The 23231-nt window shown below is 33.6% G+C and overlaps 1 protein-coding gene and 1 pseudogene across 2 annotated transcripts in view; one reads left to right on the forward strand and one right to left on the reverse strand.

Moving 5' to 3' along the window:
- The window catches only part of LOC125068993, a 25679-nt pseudogene extending 19116 nt beyond the window's left edge, over nt 1–6563 (forward strand).
- LOC125068610 (protein TIS11) overlaps nt 6285–23231 on the reverse strand; it is a 26294-nt gene continuing 9347 nt past the window's right edge. The window contains exons 2-3 of one of the 2 annotated variants that reach the window (XM_047677830.1): nt 13740–13781; nt 6285–7349 (exon numbers count right to left, since the gene is read on the reverse strand). In XM_047677830.1, coding sequence (XP_047533786.1) covers nt 6636–7349; nt 13740–13781 — 756 coding nt within the window. In that variant the 3' untranslated portion in view covers nt 6285–6635. The remainder of the gene's footprint in view (nt 7350–13739; nt 13782–23231) is intronic. The other variant, XM_047677831.1, reaches the window with a different exon arrangement.

Consider the following 23231-nt stretch of genomic DNA (forward strand, 5'->3'; position numbering starts at 1 on the left):
ACCAATGAACGCGTTTGAAGCTTACACATCATAAGCCGCTATATAATTACTCATGTTATGACGAATGTGATTACAATATTCAAGTTGATACTAATTATGACATTAAATTGCAAACCATATTAATGTTAACACAAGAACATTTAAAGGGTTTTGATATCGCATATTTCTCTCTCTGTCTTTGGACGGTTACGGAGATTCAAAACACGTGTCACGTATGAGTCCACGGAAGTGCTGTGTTTTTGCCTTGTTTATGCGTTACGTCTGTGACAGTACACACGGCAGTAAAAATTATATTGTCGACACCCGGTAGCGGGTCACTCGCCGGCGCTGATACACTCAATACCCTTGCATTTATATAGGATTTATATTCTATAAACTGTACGGTTTTATGGTAGCTAAATAACTGTTAAAGCTATTACACGTGGCTGTTACTGTATATTCAAAATTAAATTATATATTTGTAAGCATTACATCTTAAGAAACACATTCACTTAGAATTAGTTTATGTCGTTACTGTCGCGTGGGACATGTAGCTACTACAAATATAAAATTAAAGTTTTTATTTTATTGCATCAGATTAAAAGCGTAGCAGCGTTGCTATTGAACTATACTAAACGTTATTAATATCTTGTGTTTCTATATGACTAAGAATGACATTTAATTTTTAGTAGAGTATTAAAATATCATACATGTAACTTGTCTATACCTATTTACTTTAATAGTAGGTAACACTCTTTCTTTATTCAGGAAAACAATATAATTTGTAAGCTGCTGATTTTTGAAAATGTATATGTAATTTTGCGTTTTTTGATAACCTGTTTACGTTACGTTGCAGTATTTACGGATATACGTTTGTGCTTAACTCTTTATAAAGAGAAAAAAATCTTGTGCCCTTCGAATTTCAAATAATCCCATAAATAAATACGGAACGACCGGTTTAACTGGTAGGCGAAATGCAAATTTTGTTACTTCCTTTTTCTACGTTTATTTATCCTCGGAAACGTGACTTTTAATATTTAGTTGTGTCAACAATGCGAGTGTAGCTTAAATATACAATCATTTATTTTTCTTAGGTATTTGCGGCTATTGTGGGATAAACTTGTTGGATCAACTAAATTATGGATTATTAAAAGAATTAAACTTTGAAAGTCTGCTTTTTAAATATTTCTTTTCATATAAATGTAAGTTTATTATTTAAGTTTTTTTTTTATCGTGCGTATCGTTTTTAAGGTGGAATTTTCACTGCCTTTTATAAAATTAAATATGTAATACTTGTACAAATAAAATATTAACGTTAGTAACATATAATATATTGTCTATGCAAATTTTCGATATCAAATAAACATTATTTGATTTTAAAAACTGTTAAATTTTTTTTAATTTTATTTCTAAAAAAAAAATCTACAGGTCATGAATTTCGTGTGTCAATTGCAATCAGCAAATAACTTTGGAAAATGACATTCATTCAATCACATTTATATATCTTCTTTTAAATGTAAGAATATTTACATTTAAATATAATAATATTGTCTTGTAATGAAGTCAGTCACAAGATCGTTGACGGAAACTTTGAAGTAAATTTTCGTTTAGGCAGTCCTCTATGAAGCATACTTTTGGATGTAACTAGTTTGGTAACTTGACGTTTACATCTTACTGTGTTATCTAATCGCTTTGAATGTACAAATATTAGATAATGGGTTCCTTATCACCCACCAGCAGCAATTATTATTATCACTGTACTAACACTGCGCCTCGTATTTACTTTTTTAGTCTTGATATGTGATAGATATGACTGTATCTACCGATTAAGACGTCCATCGCAAAGGGCTTATTATTTACCTACATATAAAAATAAAACGATTAAATAAAATGTATTAGTAACTTTACTTAACATGACTATTATAAATAATTATAATCGCGAATAACGAAAGGTTTTTAAAGGCCATTTGTGTTAAGATTGAATCCTCTGTTTGGTTATTTATACGTCACAGCTGTTATTCTCTGTTAAACTTGTATTGAAACTTCGTAAACTTATAGCACTTATGCAAAAAATGTATTTTCATTCGTTACAGTAAAAACTTGTTTCAATTACACTGCATAGGATTGCTTTTGGTAAAAAAATACGGACTTAATAATTTTTGTTTGATAGTTTCTTGTATAATGGAAAAAATAATAATTCCGTAATTGTACAGGTATATACATAAATTTAGAAACACGAGGAGCGTCAAAGGAGATGATTATATTACAAAAAGTCCTTGTATTAAACCTGTAAATTTTATCTAAAGTTGTAGCAGGATTTCTGTTAAGATTTTTTTTTTTATCTAGTTAAAAAATTATGACAATTGCGTTGTGGTCACTGCAGCTGACGGGTTTCCTACTGGGGATCGTTAAGTCGTTATTTAAGTATTTACTGCTGTATAACCAACCACCCACTTCGATATTTATAAATTAAAATATTAACTATCATTCTTTTAATTAAAAAAGAAACAAAATGATTCCACACCACGATAAAATCGATTTATTTACTATTTAGAATTCGATCGTAATCGAAAATTAAACTTCACAGCAGAATTTATAATATTAAGATATTTATATATTAGTGACTTATTATCATTTTTACTATTTATCAAATATTTAAAGGTAATTAGTAGGATTTTTTTTAAATAACTAACGTCTCTTATTTTCAAGCAATTAGTATTGTGTCAAGGATATGAATAATCAGCTTTTAGAGTAAATCTGTTTCAAATTTCAAAACTTTTCAAATATTATTATGTTATTCAATATTTAGTTCAGAGAGTCCCATATTATAACATCCGTTTTATATTTATATGTATAAAGTTGCACCGATAGCGTTATACATTCTGACGGAGTTTTGAACTTAAACAGCATACACATAGGATTATGTTTCTATCAGCTTCGACGATATTTTCAATAGTCATTTTCAAACTGTTGAGTCGTTTTGTCAAGGTCGCCTTATCTCGGTGTTGGGTTACTAGAGTGGCCGACGCAGCTCCAGGAATTGAAATTCGATATCGCACAAAGTCATTTTAGTAAGCATTATAATATAACTAATAATATGATAACTGATTTACTTCGTCGCAATTATAAAAAATATTTTTATTTAACTGTTTTGGCACTGACTATTTAAGGTGGACATTTATTTATTATTACATCTCTCTATTTTATTATATTAAGGAATAATGTCTGTAATTATATTAGTGGTGCAATATTTTCTTTTCTTTTTTATAATCTTTGTTATACTTATATACATATTCATTATAAACGCTTTAAAAGACATGATTGATGATGATGCTTACTTATTTGTAATGAGTTCTTTATAAATATATATTTTTTAAACGTAAACCTGACGTTTTCCGAGTCAAGATCTACTTTCAAATGGTTTTGTAGTCGTAACTTCGATATAAATCATGACTTGATATTCTTTGTTTAAAAAGATATTCAATTAATCATAATTAATAGTGGTGTTGAATTTCACAGGATATATTTTTAAGTAAAGTCGAATTTAGCTCTGAAGGGATTTGCATTATTCCATCTGGTATGTTACACACCACGTCTGCCCCCTATTTGGCTTGTGTCTTTATAGTGAGCTTGCTGTGTTGTAATTAGTATGAATCAGTAGATAAGTAGTTTAGAACAGCATTCCAAACTATAAGATCGCTTACACGTTTCTTGCGTTCTTATATACCTATATATTTCTATTCAATGTTAATTCCAATACCTAGAATTTTTGTATTGATAAATAAGGCGGAAAATTGCCTCTAACTTAAAGACGAATTAAATAGTTCTTCTGCCACATATCGTATAGATTTTTGATTCATAATAATATTGTAGTTTTCATAACTTTTTTTGTTAACTTAAATATTTTTTAATAATTTAAATATATGACGAGCAACGTAAGATCTGCTATTCACCGAGTACCTAGTAATTACGCCTAATATATATCATGAGTAGTGAACATTTTGGGTAAAAAAATATTTTGCATGTTGCAAATTGTTTTAAAAAACCTTTCTAATACTTACGACAGCATAACTGCATCACACCACCATTTTTTTTTAATTTCTTGAGTAGATAGATAGAACTCATGTAAGTTGTGCTCTTATAAAATATTATATTGTGAAACAAGTAACGAGAGATTCCTGGCTCGTTCAAAGATATTAGTGATATTGAGCATTTGGTTTCAATAATACAGCAGTCATACAACTGCCAATTTTAATTTCTTCAAATCACAAATGAAATCAAAAAAATATTGAAGCATACAAAAGTTCGATTTTGATTAACGATGATGTAAGCTGTTTTATGCTTCATACATTGGATGTAAATAAAGTTACAAAGTCATATATACAAATCAAACTTAAAAAAAAAGAATCATAAAGTAAGTGAAGGAAGGATAAGCCAGGATTGATAAAAAAGGGTAGGGTAAACAAAAATAAAAAAAAAATTAACATATTTTGACTATAATTCAATAAAAATGCAGATGGAAATAAGGAAAACTTACAAGAAAAATGTCATAGACAAGCTTTAGCCTTAATTTTTTGTCCGTAACAGAAATAATGTAGTCAATTTTTTGGAAGATTAACTTACAATTGGATTAAATTAAAAAAAAATAATTAAATACTTAATTACAACTGACATAGGTACTAGAGTATCTAAACTAATGCCTGTTATATTAAATGACTGATGATATATTACTAAACATTAAGTTACAAGTAATCGTAGTATTTAAATGATTGTTTAAATACAAAAGAAATTAAATAAATCAGCTTTAATGGTTTATAATTCGTAATGAACTGATAATAAATAATATTCGCGAAACTTTATGAAAAACGCCTATATCTAATCCTTAACGTTAGGTACAAAATTATTATCATTCCGTTTGCACGCTGATCCGTGCAACTCGCCATGAGATTGAGAAAAACTGAAACTAAATACTTGACAAGAACAACACAATAACACTACCAACCTCGGTACTATTTGACAAATTAAAGAAAAACCAACGGTTTAAAGGTGTTTTATTAATACAGTACAAAACGTAGATCTAACATGTATAAAAATATGAACTCGAGGCGCGAGGATACAATTTCTTGGTATTCGAAAGCGTATCTGGCTATTTCTTTCAGAATTTCTCCTAATCACTTAATTGGTCCCTTAATTAAAACATTAAACTTTGTTATATAAATATTATAAAATATCACACTTTAAATTCAAAGAAAAAGCTATTCTACATCGAAACTAATCACTTAGTTCTGTCAAAGTACAAAAGTAATAACCGTGCCAATTTGAATATTATATTCAAAAGGAGACAATAAATAAAAATCAATCTATCTCGATCAACTAAAAATTAAATATTATAATCGATTTATTTTGTTATAAAGTAAAAGGCACTTATCGGAGGGGGTGCGCGGGTGCGGCGTGGAAGCGCGAGGGGAGAGGGCCGCTCCGCAACGCATCCACCTCTATCAACATGCTTTATATACTATTGTCGTCACTATATCTTTATACAATACAGGTATATTGGTATATGGATACTCGGGAGATCGACGGGCTTAAACTTGGATACCTGTCATTTTTTGCATGCGTTCGAGCGCGATGTCTTCGAGCGCTGGAGCGAGAGGGAGTCGAGTGCGGTCGCGAGGACGAAAAAAACAATCACCAAAAGTCTCAAACAGGTTTAGGCTCGCTGCTCGCTCGCTCGACGCAAAAAGGAAAAATTCTCGCAGGCGAGCCGCTGGAGGCGGCGCGCCGCAGGAACGTTCCGATACTTCCCAAATGAGCTGCAGATTATTGATATGATTAACGGAGTTGCTTAGCTCAAGATCGTCGAGATAGCCTGCCACGGCAGCACAATGAAAACAAACAAAGAAAGCAAGGGTATAATTGATCGAATTTCTAAAGTAACAAAAATTAATGATTTAAGCCCATCTCTCTCTCGAGTTCCATTCGGCGTCGACTGATTCCATTCTTAGTCTAAGACAATCGTTACAACGAAGTGTTAAGCGCCGAATCAGTCGAGCTGAGGTCTATATAACGAGCCACGTCCCGTCGACGCATGCCTCGTCCGTATGCGGTGTGGCATCGCAACTGCTAGCTACAAAATAATAATAATTAAAGTTAAAGAGACTCGAAATAAATAATAAATTATTATCTTATATCCTTAAAAATAGATCACGAGCGCCTTCTCGCGGTACGGTACCGAGCGCGGATAGGCAGTACGAAATAAATAAAATGTTACTATAAGCTAACTTTACAAAGACCACCGCTCGGCGGAGGATCGCATCGGGAAGACTTCCGCGAGCTACACAATAAATATCTAATAATATAAGGTGCCATTTACAAGTGCGTGCCGATAATTAAAAATGATGTATATCTAATATATTCACACCGCAAACTTTCGAGACGCCAGTGAACACTTCATTATCTTTACAATATTACAGGGCGAAGTAGTAAGAGCGTCGATAAACTGGAGATCATTCGTTGAGCGGGTGTGGGCGCGAGGCGCGACGAGCGGGACGGCGCTCGGGCGCGGTCTGGAAGACGTCGAATAGGCACTAAGTTGACGGACGATCCTTATACGCTACGCTCGGTTTGTTAACTTAGGACTAGGTGACCGCTTAAACTTAAGCGATCACGATATCGCCAAAAGCGGAAGAGAGGCGGTTGAACACAGGCAGCCGTTCCTCTTCTGGTTCGGGTGACTGCGCACGGCGAAAAGCAAAGGAAGTGGCGTGCGCGGGTGGCGACATTGCTGGTGGCGAATGCGGTGCCATTGGAGACTGTGGAGTTAGCGGCGAGTGGGGTGATCTAGGAGAGCGGGATCCATCACTCATATATGACGCGAGCGAGCCTCCGGAGGACAATGATGCCAGGGATCCACCAGGAGATGTTGGTTCACGGCGTCTCGCTTCTTCGGCGTTGTGGACGAAGTGGCACCGAGGTCCGTATGGACAAAATCCTACGGAGTGGAACGTGCGGCAAAGCTCTGTCTTGTATTTAGGATGACGCTGAAGGTTGCGAAGTTCACGCACTCCATGAGCAAATTGGCATTTATCACCATACTTGCAAACACCCGCTTCTTCAAATGGTCGACAAAGTTCCGTCTTGTATCTGCTAGTAGCAGGTGGTGGGGGTGCTGGGTCACTTGTCGTACGTTCAAGGCGCCGATGGCCCAGACTGGTTAACAAACCAGCTAGAGCACGTTGTGCTGGAACTGACGCAGCTCGTGCAAGTACAGGATGCTGATCCCAGCCATCGGTAGAAGCGTTGTTGGTGCCAACGGGACCGAGCGCGCTGCTCAGTGTAGTATTCATCGTCTGCACTGGGCGAGTTTGGTTCTGAAATAGAAAAAGGAGATCAATTAATATTTTTCATGTATAGTAATATTCTGCTATATACTTTGTTATAAGACATGATAAATTGTTGATTTTTTTCTCGAAAGAGTTGTTTTAAAAAAGGTTTTATAAGATGAAAAAAAACTTTTAATTCGATATTCTCTACCCTAAAAGGGACGACAATCTGACTCGAATGGTCGGATACCTGCTACAGACAACAAAAAAAGGACCCCGTACATTGATTTGCCTTCGTCTACCTGCTTGAGCAGCCCTTAGCTGCAAGGTTAAATGTTTAATATTTCCAATTAACTGAACCTTAACTGGCACTCACAGTCTCAAAGTGAAACGAATTTTTAATAGCTTTACTAAATAGCTGGGCCGTTTCCTCGGGAGTATAATTTAATTTGGTCAATATACCAGACCATTATGCGTTTCCAAATTTCATTGGTTGTTTAAAAATGCTAATGGTTTAAATATCTTTTGTTTGTAAGGTCTAGCTTGGTTTCAAGACATCACCATAACAATAGTGGTGTTCATGCAAGAGGTAGTTGACACTAGCGCTCGGCCGGCACAATCGCAGTGATTGTACACTATTGTTCAGCAAGCGACGCCTCGTGGCGTCGGCGCAATGAGGAATAATTGTCGCCGCGCCAGCTCTCGGCCGAGGGGCAATGGTCGTGTGTCGTGTTAAGTAACAGTACTCTTCACAGTGATCGATCCGTGATCTATAGCTCACTTGACAACCTGTTGTAGAGTATTGTTATGTAATAATATACATTGTCAGATAATAGACATCACACAAAAATATACATTATATTATGTATATATGCAAATAGTTAAGTTTAAAAAAACAGACGGTCAATATTATAAAAAAAGTGCACCGGTTTATGACGCAAATCATAACATACAAGTATTTGATATGAATAGAGTATCAATGCTTGGAGTTATTAGGAGTAATTTTAACAATTTCTTGGTTAACTGAGAGCGATGCGAAGGTCAGCATAACGCGCGACGCGGAACATAGCTTCTATACATTATGTATGATAGATCACATCTTGTATGCGGCGGCCTCAATCGATGTGAATGACATATCATTGTATATTCTGTACGCCTGTACCTCGGCCGTAGATCGTAAACACGCAAACACTTGTGTTTTTGAATACAACGACAAATTATACCGCAACATATGTTAAGCTGATGCCGCAGATGTTGTTGTCGACAGTTTTGATCGAATCCCTTTTATCATTCCCAGTTGAAGTTTATGCACTTAATACGCAGTGAATACGTAAACTGCATAGACATCAATGTAAAAATATTAAATCCAAATTATACAAATTTAACATAAGTTTTACTAAAAGTTTTTACTTTATTCGTCGATCGTCAAGTCAATAATTCAGTTCAAGTTTTAGAAGAGGCGAAAGTGTAGCAGAAAAATTATTGTGTGGCAGACAAAGTTTAGTCGCGGATGAAAAGTCAAGTGAAAAGATCAAGGGTTAAATCTACGAACACCAAGTGACGATGGTAAATAGTAGCGAAGTTGTAATTAGAGAGTTATCAGAGCGGAACATTGGTTAAGCGCTTTCCATCGGACATTGCGTCGCGAACGAACTCCAGGGAAATTTGTAATCACTGTCGATTTCGAGCGACCGCGGTCATTGCGTTCGAAACTAAGGGCAATCAAACGTGAGCGGCCATGGCGTATTTACCACAGTTTATTATAATAACATGTAACTATTAGCCGGACGGCACGTTCACAATTTACACGTTAAAGGGTAAACGTCTAGTAGCATTCATGTTTTGTAAATATTTCTACCCATCGACCTGTAAAGGAAGGTGGTATTAAATTTTCGAAGAACCGGGTACGGATTGCGTCTCTTGTTAAGTGTGTGTTCAGTATATTAGCATGCGATTGTGTCAACGTCGCAAACACGCGCCTTGCTCCAGTGACGTTTATTTAGTTGGTTCTCTTTATTATTCTATTTGGAACGGTTGCATAAAATTAAATAATATTTTATGTGCATGGTTGCAATTTTTAAATAAAACTAGCCATTATAGACGTCTCGTTACTTTGATCTTTATTTCGGGATAGATTTTCGGAGTTTATGGGTTAGAGTACAAATTTGACTAGTAAATAAATATTCTTTATTAATTACATATAAAGATAATTGTCCGAACAGAGGCCAACGACTTAATCTAAGGCCAGATATTTATCGAGAGCTGGTTTTCGTTTCTGGTTTTAAATTGTTTACTTATATAATCTTTTGTATTGAAGATTAGATCACAGTCTTGCAACAACTCGCAACCTGGTGCAATCGAAACTTGCATACAAGATACGTTATGTTGTTAGTATGCATCAGACGTCAAAACTCAGCACGACGTAATCTCATATGTATGGACTCCAGATCTCTTGAAATGTTTACAAGAATATTTATTGATAAACAGTAAAATCAATTAATTACTAGTCAGAAAATGATTCCTTTTTAAATAAAATCTTTGTTACTTTTAACGTTCAATATTGTTTCCAAGGTTAGAAAACGAAAAACTATTTTAGACAGGTTATCGAACTTTCAAACACTCCCATGACAGCACGTATATTTGCTCTCGCAATCAGTAAAATTTACACCTCAATGTTGTCAGTGTTGTATACGTACGAAGTTCTGCTAAATATATCTCTTCAGATAACCTAAGAGGGCAACGGCTCCACACAACAAAGAAAATGAATTGAGGTTTCTGGTTTTCAACAAATTTAAAACGGTTAAACGAACGATTTTAATACGATATTCAAATAAGTAAATCTTAACAAGGATCTTTCAAGAGTTAGAGACTGCTTTGCATGACTAGAATAAAGCGGATAATTCTGCTAGCCTAAATGTTTCATCAGTTCAATCAAACAATAAAAAAGTGACAATGATGCTTCGACATAAAGTGTCATAGAGAATGTTTTGTTTTAAAAATTGACGCGTGAAGTAGTAGTGGGCTGTGGTACTAATAAAACCTTTTTAACTAATTTCTCTTTAGTTATTTTTATTATGGTTAGTACCGTCTTTTATTCATTATTTCCTGTAACGCGATACGAGGAGCATGAACTCAAACCATTACGAAGACTGTCTCGCGACAATTGATCCAGCGACAGAGTCAAACAAGAGAACACTCGTAGCTTAATTGAAGATTAATTGGCTCTAATCAAATGCGTTCTATATTTAAATGAACTTTTAACGACTTAAAACACTCGGTCATAGTGGCGGTATCAAATAGACATGTTTCTATATTAATTAGGTAATAATTATGAGTTTGAGAGTAGAGAGCGTACCGTACACTTATTTTATTCGTTCATGTTGAGTCTTCTTATCTGTTTAATTTAACTTATACGACTTACTATGTTTAATCTTGTTCAAAAACTCATTATTTTAATAAAGATACTTTTTAAAATAAACAGTAGTCTTAAACGGTACTCTTAGTGACCGGCTATCAAAATTGATCCATTTCTCTGAGGATCAAGCAGAGGGTCTTGTCGATTGCTTCCATCAAGTTTATTGAATGATTGCGCGAAAATAACAAGCCGAGATGTTGCGGCCCCCTCACAATGTTACCAACAACCTCCCAATAATGGCAATCATTAACCTTTCAATCTTTCTCGCCCCTTTGTCTCAAGCAAACGTCTTTGTTTATTTTGATTTGCATAAAAGGGTGGATGTCGCGAGCTACGAATAACTCGCTGCGGTAGACTCACGCGCATTGTTTGCCTATTGTTATTCTACGCAGCCATTATGTATTCATATAGTGCTACTGAATGTATTTTTAGCGACAAAATTTTATCAGGCATTAAAATTAAATTATTTGCACTAACTTCATAGTACCTAAGATTACGTTTTAATTTTATTTTAAGATTGCAATATATAGTTTCTCATCACAAACGAATAATCTTTAACAAATGTTAACATGCTAACATATGGATGTTAATTTTTTTTTTCATTTATTTAACTAGTAATGGAATAGACAAAAAAAATATGATTTAGATGGAGTATTACTCCCGCTGAGAATAGAAGACATAAAAAATGAGCTACATTTGTTCATTACATATGCAGAAGAATAATTAAAATTAGATAATGACGACTTGTACCGCAGTGAACCGCAGTAAAAGCGTTTTATTAGGTTTGAAGATTTATCAATATAACAGTGCAATGAAAAAGTACATAATAAGACACAAATCGGGAGGTAAAGGTGTAGTCTTGATAAAGAAATCATAAAGCGAGCGCCTGTTAGATGAGTAACCGGACGCGCGACGACCAGCGCGCATGCAGATGGGCCAGCTCCGTGATCGCCATGCCAGACCGCGACGGGTATGGTAAAAATTCCATCGCTCACCTCTATTTGAATACCTATCAATTGTTTCTTGTTATTATAAGAAACAATGGAAACATGTATTTAAGACTCCCAGGCAAAACGCTGAGCAAACAGGAAATCACGTAGAGGGCGATGTTTCGAGAATTGTTAAATGGTTGTCATTTAACGACTTCATATTGTAACATAGCATTAATGACGATCTCTCATAATGTCCATAAAGTTCGTTGACACATTCAAGAATAAAAAGTAAACGTAGTTGAAGTAGATTTATGATTATTATTGCAGTAGGTAATGATCGTCATTTTCCAAAGACAGATTTAGAATATAGCTTACTGTATAATGTATATATATCACTTAATATTTATATGAAAAATGTTAGATAAAAGACCACAAATGCCTTTAGTGGAATTATGCCTTGACATGGTATAGGTGCACATTGTTATGGACATTCACCTTTGTTGAAACATAAGCGGATAGACGCAAACGCAGGCGTCAGAGTACGAGCGAGTTTATTGCGCACGTCATAAACCTCGCGAGGTAGAACGACCGTAAAGCGAGTGTCAACAAAGGGCCCAGCATTCGAGCGTGTTTACCCCTCGGTCGCTCAAAGCGGAGGAAGCACGTCCCCCGGCCGGGCCGCTTTTAGCACCTCCTTATTTATAGATGCACCAACGCCCGAAGCTGATTTGCAGAACCAAACAAGTAAACAATGTTACTCACGATCTTGGTAACAGTCGAGAAGCATAAGAAAAGAATTAAGAAAAGAAATCATTTATCTTATACTATGTACATTGTACACGTCGTGATAGGTGCTCATGTTTTTTCTATATTAATATATATCTATTATATACTTGTTAAAAAATTTTTTTTCGACCTCAACTTCATAATGTTATCACAGTCTTTATAATATCAAGTACATGTTTAGTTTTTGTTTCTTTTGAAAAATATATTGAATTAACACTTAAGTTAGCACAGATCAGATTTTAATTGTGAACACTGAGCCGATAATCTTATCTGAAATATTTGTATCTTAAGGATCTTTTTATGTCAGAAATTGCTTGCCGCTTCTTGCTCAGTGGCGACCTACACTAGACCTTACGTCAGTTAAGTATCAAGTAGCAGCAATTCCTTTGTCCGTTCAATTTTTATTGTTGCGTCACACTACCGGGCTACGCTTTCCCCGCAAATTGTGCGATGTGACTCACACAGAGATAATATACAAAGGAAAAACGTTTCTATGACTAATACACATTTATTGTTTTCTCGACCAGTTTAAGTACGGTAGGGATCATTATCGTTACTTAGAAAGTTATCAAAAGTCTCGAAACATATAAGTTATTAACACGACATTTAAATGTTTCGAAACGGTTAGTAGTTTTACGATTACGAAGTTGCATCCGTGGTGATTATGTAAAGATTATTTTAGGGTTCCGTATTAAGAGTTTTTGCCAGATATATAATACGTTACTATAAAGCGTGAAGTGATTACTTTTATTTTATGGATAATTTGTAACGTGAGTACTGTAGTATGTTAAGCCAAAGAAAGTACTTCAAATGTTCTATACTAATTATGTATATATCATCTTGAAGACAGCAGACATATATAGAGAAATTAGGTTAAAGCTACTAGAGACCGTTGATATGAAAGTATATATTTTAATTATTCCATAATAATGTTTAATTTTTTTTCATCTATTTAGGTTTCGAATTATATTTTCGTACATTGACCTCAAGCAAAAGTCCAAAGAATATAAACATTTTAATTAGCTACAGAATGTTAACCTTATTAACCTTGATAAAAATAGTTTGCAGCTGTCAACATTTCTTAAAAAATATTGTGGCCATTACATTTTAATACTGGACATATATAATATAACCTTTACTATGCTGATCGGGCAATGCTATGAGTATGTTTTTGTAAGCTAAGCAGTTATTTCACGTAGAAGTAACGGAAACAATACATTGAACTATGTTTCCTAAGGTCGCTGTATGCTATGTCATTATTTTACAAAAAAATATTATTTAACATACTCAATACATTCAACTTACAGAGTTCAATACTCCATCATCAACCAGATAGTCGGGGCTCACCTGTAACAAGAAAATATAAACATTAGAAATGATACATAATAAATACTACACATGTAACTTGCATGGCATTGTATAAATAAGAAAAAATAGAGCGGTTTTTAATTTACAGAACAAATAAAATAAAATCATGCTTTCGTTTAAGTTTATTACATGACATTACGTTACATGTTACTAACTTGTAACATTACATTTACAATCACACAATCCGATGGCTGTCACTGATAGTAGAATGTTAGCCTCACGTAGTTGCGCTCCCAACTAGCCTCAATAAAATGAATAGCCGGCGAGTAGGCTCTCGACCGGTCTCCGTCGAAAGCGATAGCACTTCCTACAAGAAAGTAAAACCGTAGCCAGCTAGCTGGAAAACTCGGAGACGGCAGCCGTAATTAATTTGCACCGACTAAATCTGATGGAGCGTTCTAGGTATCTACTAGAACGAAGTGAAGCTTGAAATTGAGATTTATTGCGAATATAATTCGCTAATCAGCCTATTGCAGAATTGGAGTGTGAGTACTAGGTATTTTATCAACCGAGACGTAAATAAATGGCGGAATTTTACCATAAAGTATACATATATAGTATTGTGGTATAGTAACTTAACCCTTCATACTACTCAAATATGTTATGACCAATACTTGAAAGTATACATTAGTTACAATTCGAATATAAAAATCAAGAAGTAACCCTTCTTCTTATTTATTGTACAAGATTTTGTTTAAATCTATACTATTATATTATAATTGATTTAATGTATTAGTTAAGGTTCGTTTAATGTATAAGTAGATTATTAAACAAATGAAACATTTGTAATTCCTACAAAGAGTAAACTTGTAATTGTTTAAGATCTATTCCTTTTGTATGTAGATGTGACTTGTGAGTAACTTTAAAAGAGTTCAAAATTACTACTTCGATTGTCGACTTTGTAATTCATTTTTTAAATAATACAAAAAACATTAGGTTCTATGGGTACTTTCTGGTTCTGACTAAATCTTCAGTGTCAGATTGAAAAGCTAGCTTTAGGCTTATTGAAAATCAGTATACTGTAGTTATAAGATAGGTTAATTCCACTAAACTTAAAATTTCCAATATATTCATTACTTTAGAAAAACTACGCTTCGTTCATAATTTATCATCTAGTACAGGTACTTAAGTAATAACTGTCTTATGTAACTATGTAATGCGACCGTTGCCGGTCATTACATTTCTAAGAATAGTTCCTACGTCACCAGGGAAATAATATATTGATAATATAATTTATACAAAACGTAATTTATGATGTATCAACGTTGCAACATTTTTTTTATAAATTATCAACTAAAATAAAACAAAAAAAAACTTTTTTATAAGGCGAGTTAAAAGGATATTTTATGTAGTGGGGAAATACGCGTATAAGTTGATCATATAATACGAAAAATATGAAAACACATAGCAATTAAAGCCACTGCATGAACGAGATAAACACGGCACAGCGCTATTAAAAAACTGGTTTTATTTATAAATAATTTATAAGTATTTGATCCGTGTATAGCACAGCACATTTATATGAGTTTATTTATTTTCTTTTTGCAGCATTCAGACAACACACCTTATATACTGATAAAACATTGAAAATACATCACCATGCTTGTGGACATTTATTTTATACGAGTATTTTTAACTGTAATATAACAAGTAAATTCAACATTAGGAAGGGGTCTTTTATTTAACTTATAATTCCTTAGCAAAATCAAAAATTCACACATGTAGTCAACATATGTAATATAAAATTAGTGTCGTCAGTCTCTCGCCGATTGTCGAGCACGATCAACGAAGCAATCGGGGCCACTTGTGCTAATGAAACACTTCAATTGAATTGGGGACATTAATTCAGCGGCCGTATCGCCAATGTTTACATTGCCACTAAATAAAAAATAGTTAACACTGCATATGGAAAACTACTGTTAGCATCGATTCGTTACGTATGAATTTGAATTTTTAACGCTATTTCAAACACCTACCGTAAATAATTTTAGTACTATACTGTACATGCATACTTATCTTTTAATTTCATTTAATAATGTACTTTATTACTCAAATAAACTGACAAGAAAGAATCGTTTCAAGTAAAATTACGTTATAAAATACGTCGACAATATTACTACGACGTGGAAATGTCTTATTATATATATACTATAGTAAACACTTCGTCTTCTATTCTCACTGTATTTTATTGATAAAAACCTTTGAATACAATATTAATATTTGAAACCATGTAAATGTATTAATTTCGCAATTGACCTCGGAGCTATCAGTGATCAATATGACGTTGTGAATTGAAAATGATGGAGCGATTCAATAAAGCCATCTCAGTGGCCCATTATTACTTGTATGAAACAGTATACTTACTATTCTATAAATAGCTATACATATTGAGAGGTAAACATTAATGAGGATAAGGTTTATTTGTTGTTGGTATTTAATAACAGACAAATATCGCTTTGTATTCAAATGTAACATTGCAATATAATGTCTAATTTAAATATGAATCTAATTAATAACGAGTTTACCTCGTATGATTTATTTTAATGTGTTTTATTAAATAACACAAGCTGCGTGAAATGTAAAGTGGCTAACATTCATAATCACATTTTATATTTTTAATGAATATTAATTGAAGTAATTTGGGTAAAATAAAAGAACGAATGCCTAATAAATTTAATAAAATTATTATATATTTTGGTTTGTTATTATTGTTTTTCCTTTAAATATATTTAACAATATTTTAATAAGTTTTAAATCCACAACCTTTTTGTTTTTTTGCTTAGAGACACGCATTAGCAGTGGGTTTAAATAAAATGAAATCTAAACTTACTTATATAATTTAACATGCAAGAAGAACCAACTTCGTGCGTATTAAAATTTCATAAAATAAAATATTAATAACTTCAAGTGGACTTTTTGCATCATCGCGATCATGACATGTACGAATATATAGTAAGTGAACCTCAGAAGCAGTTTTGGCATCTACATTGACAAAAACATATGTGCTATGTATAAATAATAAATGATCCTCTTGATTAGTAGAATAATGAAACGGAATTCACAGAGCTATATAATGTGAACGGTGGTGATAATTAAACTTGAATCAAGAACTAACTTGGAGTATTAATGATTGATTTAGTTTAAGGTTATGCAAAGGTTAGGTACGTTGTGGGTTGCAATTTCTAATTGTCATCGTCTCGTAAACTCGCAGTAGTAATAGATCTGTCATAGAGACATTATGTTTACGGATCTACGGTAAGATTGCTGTGGCATGATACACGCGACAGCGACTGTTGCACACAATGTCGCAACCAACATATTGTCTTTGTCACGCGATTCACCCTACAGTATCGCCTTGAAAGTATCGCCTTGATGCTAAATGTTTCAAGAGGTTGTGGCCGAGAGCTAGAGAACAAACATTGTAGTAAAATATTTAATGTTATACAGATCTCAAAGTTTATCGCTAGAAAAAAAATAATATCTTAATAATCACTTTAAGTTTGTGTTATCTAATTGTTAATAATAAAAAATATCATTTAGTTTGGAGTGATAAGCAATTAAGTAGTGACGTTAGCGTTTACGCAACGAGATTAATAGGAAAGGGCTCGTCGATGACCAACGTCCTACTTAAGGCGGCCGACAACGTGAACGCACCTTAATTGCCGAGAGGTTTATTTATAATCAGGTTTATTTTAAGATGTTTAAGAATAAATGGATCCCGGAAATGGATGCTGAAGGTCGAAGAGCGACGAGACGGCCTTGCCGTTGGCTGTACCACTTTCTCCGCTGCAGTTTAAGCCCACATGCGTTACGTATTACAACGAAACAATGCTCTGTTCTACAAGTTTCAATACGCCAACGCAGTCTTTGGAACAGTATGTGAACTGTTCACCGAATTGAAGGCGTTTCTACTCACGAGCTCGAGGGTATTTTACATTCGCCGCAACAGGACTGTCCAAGTGTCCCCGCTCTGGCGCATTGTTTACATAAGAGCCTTGGTTTCGCACTATGATCACGGGACATTCATACTCTTATAACTACTCATTGTTATAACGTTCCGTAAGTTTGTTTCGAAACACCACATAAATTACTTATCAAGTCACTTACGTAAATAAATCTATTAAGTAAAAAAATATTGAAATATGACGTATCGTCTGTTACAACACTACATAATAACGTTGATGCTATGCAGACATAAAACATTTTGCTTCACAACAAATTGCCACTCGTTTCGACCGCCTGCTAAAACTCTATTATAAGTTTTGATCATATGCTAAATAAATTTATTTTAGATAACAATATTTTATCCCGCATTTATAGCGGTTCGCTATGAGTTAATTTATTTGGAATTGAAAAAGGCTCGTCAACACAATCTTTGACTCGATAATCAGAATGTAGTAGGTAACGATTGCATTTTGAAATTGCTTTATGGGTTGTTTGACTTTTGAATTAGAATAACTATACAAGTTATTATTGAGGTAACTGAAAATTTAGTTGCTCGTATAACAGATTTTATGTAGTTTGACACATCTGTGGCAAGTTTACTACCAAGTGTCAAACTTAAGTAAAATGTGTATTTAAATATTGATACGTAGGTTGAAATTAGTTTTGACGAGCAAATGCTAGTATGTCATAACGAGGGAAATCGAAGGTTGTCTCGAAGCGGGGATAGTAAAGTTGCCGCAGTTGCATCGAGTAACACGCAGAGTTGCGTTTTGCAACAGTGTGGCAACAAGACTGAAATACTGGATTAACAACATTGACTACGCAGTCGACACGCCCACACAGTTATGGATTAATAAAAAAACTCACCATAAATTCAAATACTAATTTGTTACTCATGTTAGATAGGTTACGAAATAATTACTTAAAATTGAAATTCGTCACATAACAACGATGTGGGTATAATTGTATGGATATATTTGTATTTGTATTCTTTATAAAACGGTGAAAGTAACATCCCCCGAAACACCTGACCTCTGACAAAAGTAAAAGTTTCTTATCGCGTGAACCAAGAAAGTGTTATAAATCTCGATTTTTCAAATGAAGAAAACACGCCAATAAAACTGCCTCGACAGTAATAAGAACCAGGATGTATATCTACGTACATTATTTAAGTCATACAATAAGGAAGCATTAAGACTTCGTGAGTAGATAAAGGCGTTTAATGAGCAAGTAAAAAATATACAAGATATAATGCGGTTAATTCATCGAAGCGAGTGGTCGTGAAATTAAATACCACATACATACTTTATACGATCATGACCATTTATTTAATTTGCTGAATTTCGAAACATCCAAGTTCGTACGATTAAAAAACCAGATTAAGGATACACAAATAACGAATGAAGTCAGTCATAATTTAGCGATGAATTCAATATCATTCACAGGGTCAAGAGTCAGAATGGGTGACTTTTGGACAAAGAAACTGTTTATATAATTCGTATCTTTTAAACTTGACATCGACTTCTTGATGTTATGTAAATTAAATTTATATTAGATACTAAGTTTTATGTCCACTCGACTTCGACAAACGAGCTTTTCTAGACCAGTATTTATTTATAAACATATTTGAGTTTTTCTACAGCTCTATGGAGGAATCCGCGGCATAAAATGTTAAATAATGACGTAGTTGTCTTTGTGCGGTCGTCAAGCGAGTCGCGTAGGTGAGCAAGCGAGCGGATGACCTTCGCGGGAGGCGAATGGGCCCATCAACAAATACTCCACGCATTTTATGATCAGCTTTAATTATCATTATTTTTATCATTACCTCACTCTTAATAGCTATACCACATATTATTATTATCAAAATAATGAGCTACTGCGTTTCCTTGCATCACAATACGCTTGTTGTTTTTTCGCATTAATTACGTTACAAAAACCCTCGCGGATCTTTTTCGTAGCTATATTGCGAAGTTATCTTTTATTGGTAGATATATTATCTTTCCAGCCTTATATTTTGTCTTAGCTCGTTCCCTGCAAAGTTGCAGCCAAGTGGCTTGTGTGATCTTATGGCAATTATCAAAAACCTCATAATTTTACACAATTCATTAAAAAATAAACCCTTTTCATCGTAGTTAGTAGGTAGTAGACCTTTTTACTTTAAACAGCAAGATACTACCTTACGGCTCTAAGCTCTTCAAATATATTTTGAAGTATTTACACAAAGATACTGTTACAATATTACTATATTTATGTGATTTTAAATAATTTTATTCATAAAACGTATATCGCAAATTGATACAGACCATTCTTGATAAATAGATACGTTAACGTCAACTAGATAATGCAGTAGAGGACAGTAATTTCTTTAATATAAGTCTGACATGTACGTACACTAAAAAAATTAGGATGCAATTTTTTCATATTTTGGTATTAATCAGTTCATCGAAGTGTTCATAAAGGGTAAGCAGACCTCCGGAAGTCGTTTCAATGTGCGGAACACATTGTGCGAACCCGCGTCTCCAGCGGTCTACACAACGCCATCTTCCTTTGCTAATTACTTGTTATTATGTCTCCAAAGTAACAGATGTGCAACATCCGTTCCTAAACGCACATCCCGCCGTCTTTTTTTAGCGCAAAATTAACGCAAATTGATATGCTTCATCTTTGCGCTGACTGTTATCTTTATACACTTATTAGAAATTACACAAGCAAAACACGCGACATATATTTTAGTAATATATTTATCGAAATCTGAAGAAACATAGAAAATAATAGTGTTTGAATTTGTATCATTTTATCTTATAATAACTTATTTTACATGTTTTTATTGATTTTTCTTTTGTATGACTTTTTGAAATCAAATGACTAATAACTAAACTTATTAACTAAACGATAGATAGATAACTAAACGTAATCGTTATAGGTAACTGATGAAAGAATTAATTTTTTTACTGGTTTTGTTAATAAAAATAATATGTTTTTGATATAAAAAAAATACTAACACAAAAAACGTTTCATTTATTCGACCTACTGACTTACGACCTTAACATATTCTGATAATGTAATTACTAAAAAAAAGGAAAAATTACAAGTTACCGAAATTTATTTTGAACTTGAATTCACATTTCGCATGACATCTATAAATGCTGGTATCAGTACCGTTATACAGATCATTTCCATATGTATAAACTAAATTACATAATAAAGTAACAAGTCAACAACACACGATCATAAGTTTCACTTTCATCCCGAGCGCATGCGGGTCATCGCAGTGCAGTGATACTAAAGCATCTCGCTTGGCCTAGTCTACACAATGGAATATGCGCAAACAATCCTTGTAATATAGTCGTAAGTGTGTATGAAATAACAATGGCTAATTTTGGCGTTACAATAGCATATATTTTGTACTATATCACCCGCGCGCTCAATGAATTTGTAATGTTATCATATTATTTATATATATTTATATTATATATATGAAATGGCTGTAAGCATGTGAAATCGCAACATATGCTATAAAAACCTAATTGAATGCCTCAAGATTATTTGCTGTGAAATGAAATTTTTGTTTGTTCGTTTTATACGAATTTCTGTCGTTTTTAAGTGGATATATAACAGTTTTAAATGTATTGATAGTATAGTGTGTTTTATTTGTAGCACTGAATTAAGACCAGTCAGAATTATAAACATCACCATTATAAAGGTATTCTTTAATAAAATGTCTAATATATCGGGACATTTACCGCGCTCACGCAAAGCCGGGGCAGGTAGTTCGTTATAAATAAACTTGTGACGGAACATAAGTTGAACAAACTGCACCGGATCGTGCGCTCGAGGAAACTATCGAGCTAGGCCTCAGGTCACTGCGATAACTTCTGAACTGAACTAGTTTCGGATAACTTATCAACTTGCGTCACGGGGTAGCCATTTTTTTAGAACATATAATACAGATTATATTTAAAACATCTAATTTTATATTATTTATTGTATTTATCGTACATTTCCCTGTCTATCGCTATTTTATAGAAAAATCCGTTAAAATTTTCCACGGTTATCGTTACAAGGCATCGAAGCATGGCTTTTTACAAGCCATAGACCACCCTACTTGTCACGGTTATGATTCCTCACTCACCGATGTACAAGGGTATACGATCCTCGTAACAGGTAACACGAACGATAAGTACGACATACTATTTACTTTTACTTGGGATTAATAAAATCGCTTCGTCATGTTATTCTCATTGTATAGATTTATATCAAATAATACTACCAAAATAGAACGTGTAGAGATATTATATACTTTTTATTATTGATTTAATATTATTGTTATTATGATGTTAGAAAGTTTGGCTAGGTTTAAGAGAAATTTTAACAAATAAAAACAAAAAAAGAATTGCATGGCAATAATTCATGCATGTTTCATGCATTTCACGGGTCCTTGAATGCGTAGGTCGGTCCACTCGTGCGCATCGATGCACGATGCACTGGACCGCGATTTCAAAACGCATTTATTACAGTTTTTATAAAGACCCACTTATTAAAAAAAAATGAATGTAGACCTTTTGTACAGTAACAGCATACAGCAAGTAAAAATTAAATGAGTTATTCAAATAATGGCTAAATTTAGTTTTGCCGAGAGCGAGACCAAGGATATTAGATACAAAAACATACGTTAGGCGTAATCATGATTAGTATTACATTGATTGATGGTTACTCAGCCATTCAACAAATTAATGTTACATTACGTCTGCATTACGTCCATCACGTATGTTGCATATATACTTAGATAACTTCGGTAATAGAATCGGAGAAGTAACAGGCTAACAGCATTACGTAATAATATTTATAAAGTTATGTTACCCACGTTCTGCGCACAAGCGGTCATTTTTATAAAAGACATCACATAATTTAATTGCAACTAGAAATTAGGATGAAATGATCTCGTAACTAACTTGTTACCACGTACGTAATCAGCACAGGGAAGCGATATCGCGGTTTTGCGAAGAAGGAAGTAGGTAATCGTGAGACTTGTTAGGTTCAACGCCTCGGGTGACGGAGAGAATAACCACGATTTGTTAATTTTTTTTTTTTACATGAGTAATTAAAAACCTTTAATATGAGATATTAACAGGGAAATAAGTTAATAAACTAAATTATTTTAACAATTAAGGAAGCACCTTTGTATCAGGAAGACTTAAGACCTTGCAGAGTTCAACGGCTCTGTCTTATAACAGACCCACGCCTTCTTCCTACACGCTGTCTATGCTTCCGTCATTTGAAGAAAATTGTCCTCTGAGCTTTGGCCCTAGTATAAAATAACAATAGACGTTGCGAAACAAAAAGTTGACCTTTAAACGATTTTTTAAATTATTTAATCAAATGATTTGAATTATGTGAGTGTTATAATATTGAGACATTAATAATTCATGTAAGTGAATAGTGTGCTTCGTAATATAGGAAAACAATTTCATAAAACCACTCGAG

This window comes from Vanessa atalanta, chromosome 14, assembly GCF_905147765.1.
Source record: "Vanessa atalanta chromosome 14, ilVanAtal1.2, whole genome shotgun sequence".
Taxonomy (NCBI): domain Eukaryota; kingdom Metazoa; phylum Arthropoda; class Insecta; order Lepidoptera; family Nymphalidae; genus Vanessa; species Vanessa atalanta.